The sequence below is a fragment of the Lichtheimia ornata genome (genome assembly GCF_029851405.1).
Source record: "Lichtheimia ornata isolate CBS 291.66 chromosome Unknown scaffold00059, whole genome shotgun sequence".
Lineage (NCBI taxonomy): Eukaryota > Fungi > Mucoromycota > Mucoromycetes > Mucorales > Lichtheimiaceae > Lichtheimia > Lichtheimia ornata.
Genome location: NW_026695379.1, coordinates 14,479 through 30,345, shown reverse-complemented (window position 1 = coordinate 30,345; position 15,867 = coordinate 14,479). Strand labels below are relative to the sequence as shown.

General features: G+C 43.8%; 3 protein-coding genes across 3 annotated transcripts; 1 reads left to right on the top strand and 2 right to left on the bottom strand.

Moving 5' to 3' along the window:
- Positions 1 to 171: 171 nt before the first annotated feature.
- Positions 172 to 6,709, bottom strand: O0I10_009737 (uncharacterized protein; the record flags this gene model as incomplete). Its single annotated transcript, XM_058489723.1, has 11 exons — positions 172 to 306; positions 369 to 1,616; positions 1,678 to 3,028; positions 3,085 to 5,086; positions 5,137 to 5,290; positions 5,348 to 5,536; positions 5,595 to 5,692; positions 5,766 to 5,775; positions 5,829 to 6,190; positions 6,274 to 6,333; positions 6,394 to 6,709. 11 exons carry the CDS (start codon positions 6,707 to 6,709, stop codon positions 172 to 174), a joined length of 5,925 nt encoding a protein of 1,974 aa, XP_058339469.1.
- A 588-nt stretch (positions 6,710 to 7,297) lies between these two features.
- On the bottom strand, positions 7,298 to 8,874 carry O0I10_009736 (uncharacterized protein; the record flags this gene model as incomplete). Its single annotated transcript, XM_058489722.1, has 4 exons — positions 7,298 to 7,795; positions 7,845 to 7,995; positions 8,055 to 8,689; positions 8,746 to 8,874. The coding sequence occupies 4 exons, from the start codon at positions 8,872 to 8,874 to the stop codon at positions 7,298 to 7,300; spliced, it is 1,413 nt and encodes a 470-aa protein (XP_058339468.1).
- A 246-nt stretch (positions 8,875 to 9,120) lies between these two features.
- O0I10_009735 (uncharacterized protein) lies at positions 9,121 to 10,499 on the top strand (the record flags this gene model as incomplete). Its single annotated transcript, XM_058489721.1, has 2 exons — positions 9,121 to 9,979; positions 10,030 to 10,499. The coding sequence occupies 2 exons, from the start codon at positions 9,121 to 9,123 to the stop codon at positions 10,497 to 10,499; spliced, it is 1,329 nt and encodes a 442-aa protein (XP_058339467.1).
- Positions 10,500 to 15,867: the final 5,368 nt, after the last annotated feature.

Below are 15,867 nucleotides of genomic sequence, written 5' to 3'. Positions count from 1 at the left end.
CTCGTTCATTGTGCTCGTGTTTCCTTTCAGCGTTCTTGGTAAATTGCTTTCATAAAGAAGGAGATTGATTCCCCACTCCATCCCATAGTCATCCACCCACACATAACCCAACATTTGGAAAAAGATACATGTAATTGGATTGGGAATAAAAGTGATGGTGGGTATGTACATTTAATTGCCAAGATCAGCATACATTTGCAATGCTCGTAAGATATGATCAGGGTCCGTCTCGATAATTTGTCCCAATTGCTCCAATACACCTGCAAATTGACCCATCTTTTGAAGATACAGAGTCGATGCCGCATTCTACATAGCCACTAAATGTTAAATCTCATGTTGTCATCCACCTTTGTAATCAACCTTATTACCTCTACTCTTGCCACAAAGTTTTCCATGAGCACCATAAGTTCCTCATCCGATGCACCTTCTTTCATGTGTCGATCAAGCCAGTATCCAAGACCCGTGGTTGCCGTGGTAGCAATTTTACCATCCGCATTTGCTGATGTGTATTGACTTTGAATGGCGCTACCTGCACGTTGTTGACATAAATTGCCCCCAGCAGTAACACGTTCAAGTCGAATGGCCAAGTTGCTCAATGCGCATACCAACGCAGGATCAATGGTCGTATTCACTGTTCTTTTCTCAATGTAGGTCGTGGTATCATCCTGATTTTGTAATGCTTGCTCTTGTAACATGACATCAGGTGTTGGTGTAGTAGCCGAAGGACTAGGCGTCGTTGCTGTTGTTGTTGTTGTGGTCGTCGTAGCAGTAGCAGGTGTAGGTTCAGATATCAGATTGTTCTTTTCAATGCGACCTGCAAGTTGTTTGGGATACACAAGACTGAGAATTTCGGGTGTTTCCAATCCCTTAAGCCGTCGTTCACCCAATTCAACCACGTGGAATCCAAGTCGCTTCAGCTGATGTACTTCCTTTGTGCTCATATTGTAACAATTGTATGGCTTGACAATGCTGGATGATGTTCCTCCAATACCCAATTCATTGACATCCTCTTCATCTTCCTCGTCATCGTCACTCGTATTGGATGATTCTTCCTCGTCGTCATTCTTTTGCTTTTCTTCAGAGAATACACCGGCCAGATTCCTCAATGCAGCAACAACATCGGATGATACACAAATTTGACCACCATCGGCAGCACCACTGACGCGAGAAGCCTTGTTGACCACAGGACCAAAGTAATCCATACGATTGGTAATGGGATTGCGTTCATAAACAGGAGCACCCCAATGGATACCCATACGCACCGATAAACCACGATAAATGACAATGCCATCCTTTTCAATCTCTCGACCATCCTCAGACTCAAGGATACCACCAGGCCAATCCACTTCGAGTAATTGCAATTGCACTGTGAAACACCACAAGAGAGCTGCCGTGATACTTTGGAAGCATACCATGAATGCATCACCTTCGGTCTTGACTTCGTATCCACCCACATTACGCAAGGCACGTCGCATCACGGCATCATGAAGCTTGATAGCCGATCGCATATTCTCAGGTTGTGTCTCCCAAAATTGAGTCGAGTTTTTGATATCCGTAAACACCAAAGCCAAATGATTGACAGGTGGTGGCACTTCACGTTCCAAGCGTGCCAATGTCTATAATACGTACATAGGATAAGTCATGCGTGCCATATGTATGTACAATGCCTTAACTTACCGAATCACCAAGATTATCATCCTTGATCCCACGTCGCTTGTATTTCCCACTCAATTCTTCAAGATGGATGTTCGTGCGTAATGGATGTGCCATAAGAGGAGGAGGAGGTTGTTTTGTCTCAAAAAGTCCACCCACGCCAATGACCATGACCATGATACATTCTTCAGCACCATACGTAATAGCAAAATCCCTGAGTTTCTGGGCAGCTGCCATAAGATCATCCTTTTCAGTGCGTGCAATATCAACAGCTGTTTGGTAGGTCATGCGTTCCCAAAGACCACGTGACGCCATAATCACAAATTCATCATCTTCTGTGAGGTCGATGGTGGCGACATAGGGATTGGCATTGACAGAAGGGATCAAATGGAGATAACCAAAGCTGCGTGATACGGTCAATTGGCCATTCAACAATCCATCATTCGATACGAATCCACCCGCTGCTCGAATACGTGATGCTTCACTTGGATTCAATGCAATGTGCTTTTGGGTCACTTCATACGCCTGTCCATTGCTTCGAGACATGACTGCCATAGCGTCTCCCACATTGGCTACATGTAACTTGGATCCTGCAATATAGCACACTACAGCGGATGCACCTTCCCAAGTCGTGTCATGATATCCACCACCACCAGCAGCGCCCATCATCACACCGCGACGTGGATCTTGTTGTTGCTGTTGGGCTGTTGCTACGGCTGCTCCACGTTCAAGGGCCAAAAATGTACGTCGCATAGCAGCCACAATCGTATCATCTTGTTTGCTACGTCGAAGTTCGTTCATCAAGTAATAATGGAAATTGTCATTGAGGAACTTGGTAAGACGACATCCACCGCTAGCACCTGTGGCACTGGTTCCACCCATCATGCTGCCCTTTCGTCTTTGCTGTTGCATGGCTGAACTTCCATCAAATAATCCAAAGATACATTCATCGTCTCTGTTGCGGAAACGAGGCATCACCAAATCCCATGTGGCAAGATGATCCGTGGACCCCAACCAATCAGCGACACCATAGCCCATAGCATTCACTTCAGAGAGGGAAGTACGCACACGTCGATCATGGTATTCTTCCAAGACTGAAACACCCAACATGGTGATATCCATCAATCCAAGCATACGTAATTTTGTCAATGCACTGAAATCGGAAAGATCTTTTTCAGGGGCATTCTCCATCATGTTGGCTGTTGCTGCTGCTGCAGCTGCTGCCGCTGCCGCTGCTGAAGATGTTGGACCTCCACTCCCTGGATTCATTGCGCCACTTGGTCCATTACCCGTCAAGGTGGGTTGTTGTGTGCGTTTGATTTCCAATCGTTTGTTGCCCGACAAGTTCAAATACCTGAGTCCAACGTTCCAATTCCTACATACCAAATGATCAATAAATGAATCACACATGACGACGTGATATCGACTTACCAATTCCAGTCATACAACCAATTGGAGATGTTGTACTTTAACATGTTGTTACCCACATCCAGAGTCAATAGCTTCCTCAGCTTGCCAATTTCAGCAGGAATGGTCTGTAGCTTGTTTCCATTGACAGCCAGCACGCGTAAATAGCTGAGTTTCTCCATATCCTCTGCTGGTAATGATGTCAAGTGATTCCCCGAAAGATACAACTCGTACAAGTGCTTATGAAAGAAAGCCTCTGCTAACATTTCGGTCAAGTCATTGAAGGAGAGATTGAGCGTGCGCAATTCCATGATCCATGATAAAGGTGACCAAACATCATCCTTGAGCCTATTATCACCAAGGAACAATTGTCGCAAGGAGAGTGACAAAGGGGGTGGATGGTTGTGTGGACTGGCGAAAAAGGATGGTGGATTGAAATTAGAAGAAGAGGCTCCACGTTCCACGCCATGTTGTTGTTGTTGTTGTTGCCCTCCTCCTCCTCCTCCTCCATTGTCAATATCTTGCTCCTGATGCTGTTGTTGTTGTTGTTGTTGCTGACCCAAAGCACTTTGACCCGCATTATGTGGATGGTGATGTGGATGAACAGGAGATTCTGCTGCTGCTGCCATGGCAAGTGCTGAAGAGGATGAGGTGATAATACTGCCTGATTCGGAAAATGGTTGAGGGAATGTTTGTAACAGATTGGAGCTGCAATTGAGTGATTGCAACTTTGGGCAACTCCAAATTTCACTGGGAAGTGTCTTCAAGTTGTTCTTTTGTAAATCCAAATAGTGCAATTCTTCAAGGCCACCAAACATGGAAGGGGGAAGACTATCAAGCTGATTGCCTTGAACCGATAACCGTACCAGTTTCCTCAATCCGCCAACACTTGATGGGATAGCATTCAATGTATTGTTGTCAAGGACGATGGTTTCCATTTGTGGCGTGTGAGTGAAAATATCATCAGGGAGAGATGGCAATTTGCAGTTGCTGAGATTCAAGTACGATAATGCATAGGATACCTCGGGCGAGGGGGGTGGTAAGATGCCAAAATGGGTGAGGCGATTCTTGTACATATCAAGACGTCGTACTTGAGCAAATCCATGGTTGACAATCATGACTGAATTATAATCCGCTCGTAATGTCTCAAGGCCTGGCATATGTTCAAGCACTTCCATATCACTGATAAGGTTTTGTCGAATATCCAATTCACGTAATTTCTCAAGTTGGACAAAGGTAGGAGGAAGAGCACCTGTCAATCGATTGGCAATAGCGAAAAGGGACTCCAATTGGGTCAATTGACCAATCTCTTCAGGGAAGGTGGGTATCTTGTTGAAGCTCACATCCAGGTATTCAAGTGCTCGTAACGTACAAATCACATCAGGGAATGTCGTAAATGCATTATTCGATATCACCAATGTCGTCAATTGCTGTAAACTCTCAAGACTTGGTGACAAATGATCCAATCGGTTGTTGCGTGCTCTCAAGCTGATCAACCGTGTCAATCGATGAATCTCCACATGGCCATGATCCAGGTCCCGCAATCGATTACCAGAGACATCAAGATGTTCCAATGCACCGGAACCCACATGCTTGACTGAGAGAGGAATAACGTGGCATTCGTTATCCGCTACCGATAATTGGCGTAATTCAGTGCACATTTGTGCAAAATCCACTGGAATCTCCATCAACAGGTTTTGTGATACATCCAAGGACACCAAGGTAGCTGCATGCTCATATAAAAAGATGGGGATGGTTGTCAAGTTACGTCGTCTCAAATCCACGTGACGCAATGGCTGCTGTTGCTGCTGCTGATTTTGTTGTTGTTGTTGCTGTTGTTGCTGCGGAGGGATCTCAGGCTCCTTGGGTAGGATTTGAGCCAAGTTGGGGCCAAATACGAATCGTAGCAAGTATGAATTGTCTTCCAATCCAACATCTTCAATCTTATCCTGGCTGGTGTATCCCATTTGCTCAAATAGCATCTTTTGGATTTGGAGAGGGCGTTCATGGGGTTGCAGCACGCGATCTATTTGGGTATGAGTATCCATCGCTTTGATCATTCCATCGAGTACTTACCAAGGTCATATCTGCGTAGGATCAAATTGTACTTTTTCATGTCGGTCAAAAAGAACTTCCCTGCCAGTTTATCCAATAATTCGTTGGTGGTGATCTGCAATGGCATTTGTAGTGTGCCGAATGTCCCATCTTGTCTGAAGATCCGGATACAAAACTAGTAAACAACAACGTTTAACGCATTGCTCATCCATCCTCCGAACAAAATACTTACATTCTTGCGTGGCACCTGATATTTGTCTTGATCATCGATGGTGTAATCTTCAAAGTCTTGGATATCATCATCAATGCCGATCGTTGATGGTGCTACCATGCCACCTGAAACTGCAGCTTCTGGTCCTGTGGGTGGTCGTACGCCCCAACTATCCGGTGGTGCCCAATCGGTGGCCGACTCATCCCATTGCTATCATAGATGCTGTGTGAGTCATCCTGCTATCCAACATTTGTCCATATATAAATACCTCTGTTGGATGAATAGAAGCAGTGCTGGTGGTGATGGTTGATGCTGTGTAATAATCGGGGTTGACAATGCCATCCATGCATCCAAAATTCTGATCCACTATAGAATTCCCACATGTTAATGCAAGCTTGATCTCAATTTCCCACGCGACATCATCATCATCCTATCTTACACTCAATTTCCTATGGGCATCATTAATATCTTTTACCATCATCAAACACCCTAAGACACATACCTTGATCGAACGTCGTGGATAATGACGATGCGATGCTTCCTTCCCTTTACGGCCCAATGTGGATGTTGTTGATTTCTTGTATTCGGAAAACATGCTTGCAGTATCCAACATGTGATAATGATGATGGTCGCTATGGCTGGAACCTTTACGCTGTTGTTGTGGATGATGTAGTGGCGGAACCAGTGTGGATGCTGTAGAAAGTGAACTTGATGCCAAGGATAATGTCGATGCTGCTGAGGATGATGCAGTGGTATTCAACGAGTCATTTCGTACATTGATATGTGGCGTATTGTTGCTGCTACTGCTTGATGCTGTTACTGCTGATCCATTGCTGCTGTCATGTTGACTCGATGATGAGGAACCTAAGGAGAGAGAAATAAGAATTTAGGGGGGAAACACAAGGATCGATCAACGATATCAAACACCCCCTTTCCTTGTATCTTACTCTTTTTCTTTCCAAAACGTCCAAATAAATGCCGTTTCTTTGGTGTAGGTTGTTGCTGTTCTATTGTAGACATAAGTTATTGATAAACGTATCGTATAGGATATGGGCCATGTAACTTGCCAGCTGCCTCGTTTTCATCAATGTGTCGTCCACCTCGAGGAAAAGGGATATGCTTGTCAAGATGCTTTTGATAATGTTGCAAATGAGGATGATGATGGTGATGATGATGATGATGATGACTACTGCTCGTGGGAGTAGCACTCAATGATACTGAAGGAACAGGACTCGGTCGTCGTTGTTTGGGTAACGATAATAGATCATTGGTATTGTTCGCCGTATTGGTTGCAGAAGAGCTGTGAAAGTGCCCATCGTAGGAACGACGACGTGGTTGTTGCTGTTGTTGTTGCTGCTGCTGCTGTTGGTGTTGCCTATGCATGGTATTGGATGACGTACAAGATGTCGTGTTTTGTTGAAAGGGTCGACTCCAAGAGATGAAGCAATCTCGACGACCTCGTGTTGGTTGCTAATTATGCCGCTGTGAACTATTCAATGGGCGATCGTACGACTCTTGCTGTACGTTCAAGTGGTGATGGCGTTGAAGGATAGAGTGAAAGAGACCTCGAGTGGTGTTGTGGGGTAATGGTCAAAGACACGAAAAGAAAACGAATCCGTGGCAGGATGCGTCATTCTGAGAGAAAAAAAAAGAGGACCCCCTGAAGGCAACCTTTGTGTTTGATGGAAACACAGCCCCCCACCCACCCACTCTCCGAGTATATACATAACACGCGTATTCTCCTCACTACCATAAACAGTAATGCACGTTTGAGAAATCTACATATTTAAGAGAGACGCACGTGATATGAACCACCTCCACACACGTGCCTGAGATGGAACCGTGTCCGACAAACTGAAACATACCCACTCTTGAAATAAAAAGTTACGAGTTGCATGAATAATCGATAAATCATCATAACCAATAAGAGACATCTTCTAATTGTCTAGGAACGTCTCAGTTTTATTGTAGTCAAAAGGATTGCTTCATACTACGATGCCAGAGTGAATAAATTCCAGCTGCTTGAGATGATGTTGGTGCCAATGCCTCATAGGCCGCCATGCTATGCGCAAAATGTATCTTCCCTTGTATCATTTCCGCTGCATCATTATCTGGAATGGACGTGTTCAAGAGATGGATCCTTGTGGCAGTTAAAAGAGCATGGAAACATTCCTGCTTCCTGCCTAAGTATTCAAGATCATCCAAGGCAAGCTCACAAATGGTATCAGTGATGACGATGGCGGTGTCTGTACATATGCGGTGAGAATGCGGTAAAGTTTTCAAGCATTTCTTGTTCCAATTTTCCTTGGCTTCGCCATCCTCCAAAAAGGGCTTGTGCAATAGGATCAACAAGTCATAAAGTATGAGCCTTCTTTCTGTAATATGCAATCGGTGGGCCGTCGATGTTTGTAACCTCCTTAGCTCTTCGCAAATCCATGTATCACAGCTGGATAGTATAGCTTCTGCATGCTTTTCCAAGTATTAGCCAACATGTCTTATACATGATCGTATCACTTACAATTGAATGAGCACACAAACCAGCTGGCCCAGGAGATAATTGCATGATCCGACCAGCTCCTTTGCTGATTTCAATAAGACCAAGGAAATGTTCAAGGTGTGATCGGTCGTTTTCATCATCGGCTTGCAAGCATTTGGGTAGCGGGATGTTTCTGATACCAAAATGTTAGCTAGGCATGTTATCGTTCTAGCAATAAAAAACAACCCTCACATTTTTCTTTCATCAATGGCTGGAAGTCGACCTGTTGTTATACCCAAAAAATGATCATACGTGTGTGCAATCCAAAAGATCCGTACAGCACGTTCTTTCTCTCTCTCGTCATTAAAAAGATCATCAATGCAAGTCGTCGTGCTATATAACCCAAGGTGCTGGACCACTTGAAAAACCTCATCTGCGATCTTCCACGTCCGTGCCACGTGATGGTTTTGCTTTTTACTAAGCTCGAGACATTTGGCGAGTAACGTTAATGCTAGCGCGGTCATAATGGAGGGTGATTGTGTTTTGTGGATTTGATGCCAGGATAGAGCTTGGTGTAAACAATAATCAGCGAGATGGTGACACAAAGAATCGGAGTATTGGGTTGCCATGGAAAACACGGTATAAAAAAAGAAAGGCCAAACAGCTGAAGATGGATCATTGTTCTTGCACTTGTCAAGCTGCTTTTGCATGTAATTGCGATCAATGGCTGGATACAATGGATGCACATGAGTATAATAAAGATCAAGAAACTCCTTTTGTCGTGACAATGGCAGATAATCTTCTAGTGGCGGCCACGTTGGAGCTGTTGTATCATCATCCATCTTCTCTTTAGCTTCTTCATCATAATGGGTAGCGATGCTCTTTGTCTATTGCTGTATGTTTACTGTACTAGATTCTCATTCATATTTCCACCTCTTCTTACCTTGAATTCCTTATGAGTCTTTACACGGTGAACATGTCTTTCTTTGATCTCCTTGGCAATGGATGAAATGTAATTGGCAGAAGGATAGAGCAACGATGGTGGGGAAAATGGCCCGAGAGAATCCATCATGGTAATGCAAGTAAAAGAGATGGGAAATAGCATCATTGTGTACGCCACAATCATTTCTTTGTACGTCCACAGCGTGTGATACAATGTGATCAGCGAATATACACATTCTCGATTAATCCCACGTATATCGTACCTGCTTTCATTGGTGCATTTTCTTCTCAGCAACGCATTATTATACTCTCGGCCGATACACAAGGACTGCCCATTGCGTTGAATTGAGGTGGACGATCAGAAAGAAATACAGTAATGGCCACCATGGAGACAATGAGGACCGCGAAAAAAGTAGTTGAAAAGGATAGCGTCGAATTCCTATATCATGAAGCAACTCCCAGTAAAGAAAAAGAACAGGCACGTGATCGGTTATTGGCACATCCAGACCTTCGACTATTGTATGTGAGCAACCAAGACAGCAAAATCAAGATTGTACGGCCTGCTGTGGATGTGGATCATCGTAGAAATATCAAGCGTATGGGTGGCTTCTTTGCCTTGTCGCATTTATGGGGAAATGTCGAGGATCATCCTTATTGGGATCTTGGGGACGTTGTCAAGGAAACGGAAGAAAATCTTCCAGCCGATCCAATTCCTATGCGACCTGAAAAGCGTGGAGTTCTATTGGCTCTTTTGAAAGCATACCCAGGCTATTGGTGGGTCGATGTACTATGTGCTCGTGTTACTACGCCCTTGGTGATTATGCGATTCATTTACGCCTATTGTACCACTTGCTTCGCCATGATCGATTGTTCACCTACCATCATTGAATCTCTTTGTGACCACCATTTGATGCCAATATCAAAACAACTCTATCACCATGCACAACAGCTCATTGATGGTACGCTGGATAATGCTCAATTCAAAGACCTGATCAATGCAAGTGAAGATGACCAAGGGAAAATGATCGACTACGCCATCTGCAGAAGGAGAATGCAAAACATGTTGGAATTTCTTGGATGTCGATGGTTTGATCGCGTATGGACTATGCAAGAGATGACATTGCCAGCTCGGCTTGTTATATTATCAGAGACATGTGATCCCAGCAAAGTCGCATTATCCACATCCCATGTCAATTTGAATTCGGTGGTGCAATTTGGGCACTTGCTCAAATCGAGTAAGTCTTATTCCAGTATGCGAGAAGACGCACATTAATGACGACCACAGTTTATACCACGATGGATAATGATGATCTTGCCAATCGATTAATCAATGAGATTTACGAGAAGACCAAAATGATTGCGACATCCGATACTATCCATCACTTGTCAATGCCAAGGGATCCAGAAGCAAGAGCAGTGGAATGTATGCAGATACTATCTACGTTTAAGCAGTCTACTAGACGCTGTACAGACCAAAGGGATTACATCTATGGTGTGCTAGGATTGCTCGGTTTACATATCCCTCGGATAGACGACCCTATTGCATTATGGCGATTATTCCTGTTTGAGATACAAATCATGTTCTCTTGGACACAGCATCCCCCTCATTCACTTCTCTACCATGCAAACCCATCGTTCAATCTGGACACAGCATCCAATTTAGGTGATGTTTATACTGCACTTTTTGGATCGAATACATTGGAAACGCTGATACTACAGAAAATGAGATCTTTGGAAGAATCATTTGATGAATAAAGAAAGCCTTGTTGATTGATCACGTGGAGTATACACCAATGTGTCATTGGCGGTTAATAACATTGGTGATGGCACACAATTTCAGCTACACAGGTATGCATCGAGTCACACATAGCCACCCGACCAGGGATCAAGTATGTGGGGTGTATCCTTGCATGAAAAGCTCAGAGCCCTTTAAGCACAAACAAGCACACGACTTTGCATTTTATATCTTGGTCGTGAACTTGATTAAGGAGTAGGCATAGAAACAAGGTCATCATCATCAATGGGTCATATAGGTGCATGGCTACATACGAGCATCTATAACTATACATCATCATGGTCGATATCATGATCAGCAGCATACACCATCATTGAATACGAATGCATCTCTTGTCGTGTATTGATAAAGTGACGACTATCTTACAGAATCTAAATCACAAAAGCGTACATTTCTACGACGTTGTCAACAAGATTCAAACGCAATTGAGCTGTAATACAGGGTTTGTTCAAGACACAATCAATCAATGAGACCCCTTTTTCTTTGTCTTTTTTCCTTTGCCATAGCATTCACAAGTGTGCGATCTTCCACAATCGTGCATTTGCCATATCTACATCTTTCTATAATACATTGCATGAAATACCTCACAGGATCATGTCAAATTCAGGAAGAAGGGAAGTCTTATTAAAATCGGAAATGCCTGACCAACGCAATGCCGTCTTCATTAGAGCAATCTTTTAATCCAACGTCATCCACCAGAAGTAGAATGGACACGAAATAGTGATGCAATAGGAGATACATCGATATGGGAAGTTTCTATCCTTAGGAGTGTGCATTATGCAAACGTGTTGGAGGAACGTGAGGTGGCATTTGATGCGTGGTGGTAGATCATATGCATGGCATGTCTAAACATAAAGTTGGATGATGATGATGATGATGATTGTACCTCCCATGGAACAGCGCGTAAAGTACGATATTTGAATACACCAATCAATCAGGATGATAGCATCAAGTACCAAGATCAGGTTGTCAATGAATGTTTGAGGACAAAGGTCCCTTCTTTCCATGTATGGTGTACACCCAAACACTTCCATCCCCATGTACCAGACCAATATCCATATAAAGTCGTATATATTGAAACATGATTCCACACGCGAATGCTGCTTCTATGCAAGGGCTATCTGCTGTTCATGCAAAAAGGCTGCTGCAAAGTATACGACGCCGTTCGAGACAATGACGTGAAGGCCTTGCTAGTAGCAACTGCTGCAATGAACGTTGTTGCGATTGGTTGTGGCAGAAGAGTGTACAAGAGAACGTGCAATCATGGAACGTGGGTGTTGTAGTAGGCTGTGTACTCGCCATGAACTTGCCATTCAGTCAAAGACAATCGGATCAAGAGAGTTGTAGGAATGACATGATGGGCTGAAGCAGGACAATCGGTCGCAGGTGGCAGTTGTATGTACTTGAATGCAACAACAGTTGAGAATGGGACGAAGAGGGAAGAAGCTGAGAGTGGAAGAAGTGGTAATCAACTTCATTTTATGTTGCTCGGATTGTGCTTCTGTGTTTGAGCGTTTTTCAGTCAAAACCTCTCGGATCAAGGAAGTTCAATGATGGGAATGGTGGGCTGGAGAGGACAATCGTTCATATGCATTGTATTGGGCAACAAAGGTGAATGGGAGGAATGGGCTATTAGATGGCAGTTTACAAATAACTAATCAATTTGATCTTTCTCATATTGGGTGAAACTTCTGTGATTGAGCGTAGCTCAACCAAATCCACTCGGATCATGAAAGTTGAAGGATGGAAATGATGAGCTAGAGCAGGACAATCGTTCACATGCATTGGTTTGAGCAATAAAGGAGAATGTGAGGACTAAGGTTATTAGCTGGCATTCATGAGCTATTCCTAAATAGTGTACAAGTATCATGCATCGCCTGTGCTGAATGACTCAAGTTACACAAACACGCCCTCTGCATCTTTTGCTCTATTATAGTCATACTACTTTACATTAAACAAAGACCACTTCTCATATAGCATCACCCTTACAGCATATGTAAAACATAAAGGTGCCTGTATCTCCAAACTTTACAATGAAACGTGGGCTCTTTAATAGATCAACGTGCTCGTCGGGGTCAAAGGAATCTTGTGTCAAAGTATGAAGTTCATCGTGGGCAATCCCAGATTTCGCAATGTCGCTACCAGCCAAACTGGATCCAGGGCTCAACCTCTTTCGACGATGACCGAAAAAAATATTTTTTGGACTGTTTGCGACATTGAACGCGAAGCTTTCACACAAGGTGCTGTTGGCCAAGCCGAGTCCATTGCTCTATTAAAAACCCCACGTTTCATTGTGAAATCTTGAGATATGGCTGTCTTTATGTTTTCACTATGCTGTAAGCGTGATGGAGTTGCTTTGTCCTAATGGATGGTGTCGGCTGCACTAACGGGAAGATAGAGAGCTGAGTGAAATGACACGTGGTGGTGACACAAACACGTCCTTGACAGGTTGTTGCATAAATGGATGATGATGATGATAGCCTTTTGTGAAGGTACATAAGTAAACAGCATCCAATAATTAAGGTGTGTCAAGGTATGTATCACATTTGCATGTAGGAGAAGGTCGAGCTGCATAAACCAATTTGTATATGTAAAAAGATACGTATACATATTGAATGAGTCACTCATCCTGAAACTCAATGGAGGGATCTCTTCACTTTTTCTCTTCTCAAGCTCATCCCACTTCCCACTCCTCCTTATTGTATCACAAAAGCCATGTACTTCTTGCATGACCGATAACCGGACCACCTTTATTATTCCATCTTCGAAGCAATAGTATGTAATCCACAAGCTAGCAACCTCCAACAAGCGTGTAATAAATAATCAATGCTTAATAAATAATCAATGCTTTATTTCATCTACTTATCTTGCTACTGTACATTGCCACCACCATCGTCGTAGTCGTCCTCTGTCATCATTCGTAGTCGTACTCCTACTCGTACTCCTCACCAGTCCTCAATCTCATCCGTCACACCAACATCCAAAAACACACAAGTTGAAAAGAATGGGATCTTGCAGGCTTCCTTTTGTATCTCGTTGTCGTCATCATTGTCATTGCTGTGGATGGGGTAATCATCGTAATCGTCATTGTTGTGAATGTGGTAATCATCGTGATCGTCGTCTCTACAAATAAGAAAGCAGGCAAGTTAGACCATATGATGCCGGGAATGATGACTTGGTATACCGTTAGGCGATCCTCTCCAAGGAAGAAACCAAATCAGAAGGAATTCACAAACCAAATCACCACCATACGAGCAACGCCGGGCGATCCCTTGTTCTTGGGAAAGCACTGCACGAATCACGCAAGGCCAGTTCGATCCATGGCAAGGAAAAACATCACTTACGTAGAGTCCAGGCTCATAGTTGTCCTCATTCATCCTCTCCAAAGAAAGCATGATCCCCAATCCAATCCTTCCAATCATTTCCCACCTCATGAAAAGAAATCCTCAAAGGGAAAGAACGAGCCTGTCACGAGAAGAGCGTGTTGGTTAAACACATTCACAAGCTGTTGCAAATCCCCTTTTACCTCAACACGGTGACCATGCTCTTCCAAAAATCCATCGCCATCGACCCATCAACTCAAACGCAGGCCTATAGAGCCCTGGACGCGTTCCAAAAGCTTTTCCAGTACACTTGGCTAGTGCAGAGCGACGCAGCGGCCACTTGATACAGGCTGGGACTTGAGCCCAAAGAGATGATGATGATGCCCCCAAGTTGCATTGCCTGCCAAAGAAACCTATTCAATTCATTATTAGCACACATATCCAATAAACGCCCCTTTTCATTGTTTGTTTCATTGCACTTGCCTTTTCCATAGACATAAAGATCCTTAGCTGCTGGTTGTTAGAGACCGAAAACCATGGTGTAGTATAGTTCAGCCGAAACAAAACGCCAAACCAGCCAACGTCTTGAAACCAAACTTGCCCTCTGTACAAGCTGACGCGTCAATGGAACCAAGTCGGCTGCAACATTGGACTCTGAATGTACCTGTTGACACCAAGCGTAGAGCGGGAATAGCAACGAGCAAAAGGAAGCAACAGTATCGCCATGGCAACCACCAACCACCAACCACGCTCATTCCTCAGCACTTGGACACGGCTCACTCCCTGACAATGCACGTTCACAACTACATTAACACCTCACAGCCAACAAGAGCACTCTTCTATAATACATTACCATGATCGAGATGTCGTGAATGGAATAAGGAAAGGTGGGAGAAAAAGAAGAGAAGCGTTGTCTCAAGTCGTGGAGCTGCTGTCCCCCAAGTTTAAATCCCCCTACTGCTATTACACTGAGGCCACTCAATGACCCCACACACACCATCCACCCATCATTATCATCACCTTCGCAATAGAAAATAGGTACACGTAAATAAAAGAAATGATGATCCTCACGTATAGCAAAAGGGTGTGTGCCATTTTACACTTTACATGATGATGATGATCCAACAACAGCCATTACCTTACCACCAGGTTAGCTCGAATCAAGAAAGTTGAAAGACGGGGATGATGGGCTGGAGCAGGACAATCGTTCGTATGCGTTGGATCGGGTAACAAAGGTGAATGTGAGGACTAAGGTTATTAGCTGGCATTTAGAACTATTCCTAAATAGTGTACAAGTATCATGCATCGCCTGTGCTGAATGACTCAAGTTACACAAGCACGCCCTCTGCATCTTTTGCTCTATTATAGTCATACTATTTTACATTAAACAAAGACCACTTCTCATATAGCCTCACCCTTACAGCATATGTAAAACATAAAGGTGCCTGTATCTCCAAACTTTACAATGAAACGTGGGCTCTTTAATAGATCAACGTGCTCGTCGGGGTCAAAGGAATCTTGTGTCAAAGTATGAAGTTCATCGTGGGCAATCCCAGATTTCGCAATGTCGCTACCAGCCAAACTGGATCTGGTGGTCGACCTCTTCGACGACGACGACCAAAAAATATTTTTTGGGCTGTTTGCGACATTGAATGCGAAACTTTCACATAAGGTGCTGTTGGCCAAGCCGAGCACATTGCTCTAATAAAAACCCCACGTTTCATTGTAAAGTTTGAAGATACAGGCATCTTTATGTTTGTAAGCGTGATGCTATATGAGAAGTGGTCTTTGTTGATTGCCAAGTAGCTGGACCCTGGCAGAGCAAAAGATGCAGAGGGACCTCTTTGTGTAACTCATCTACTTTGCATGGCTGGAAGGATGGAAGGATGATACTGTATACTATTGACAATAGCCCATACACTGCGAGCTAACAGCAATTTCCTCACAATCGGTACTGTTGCCCACTCTATGGCATGTGAGCGATTCTCCTGCTCCAGTCCAACAT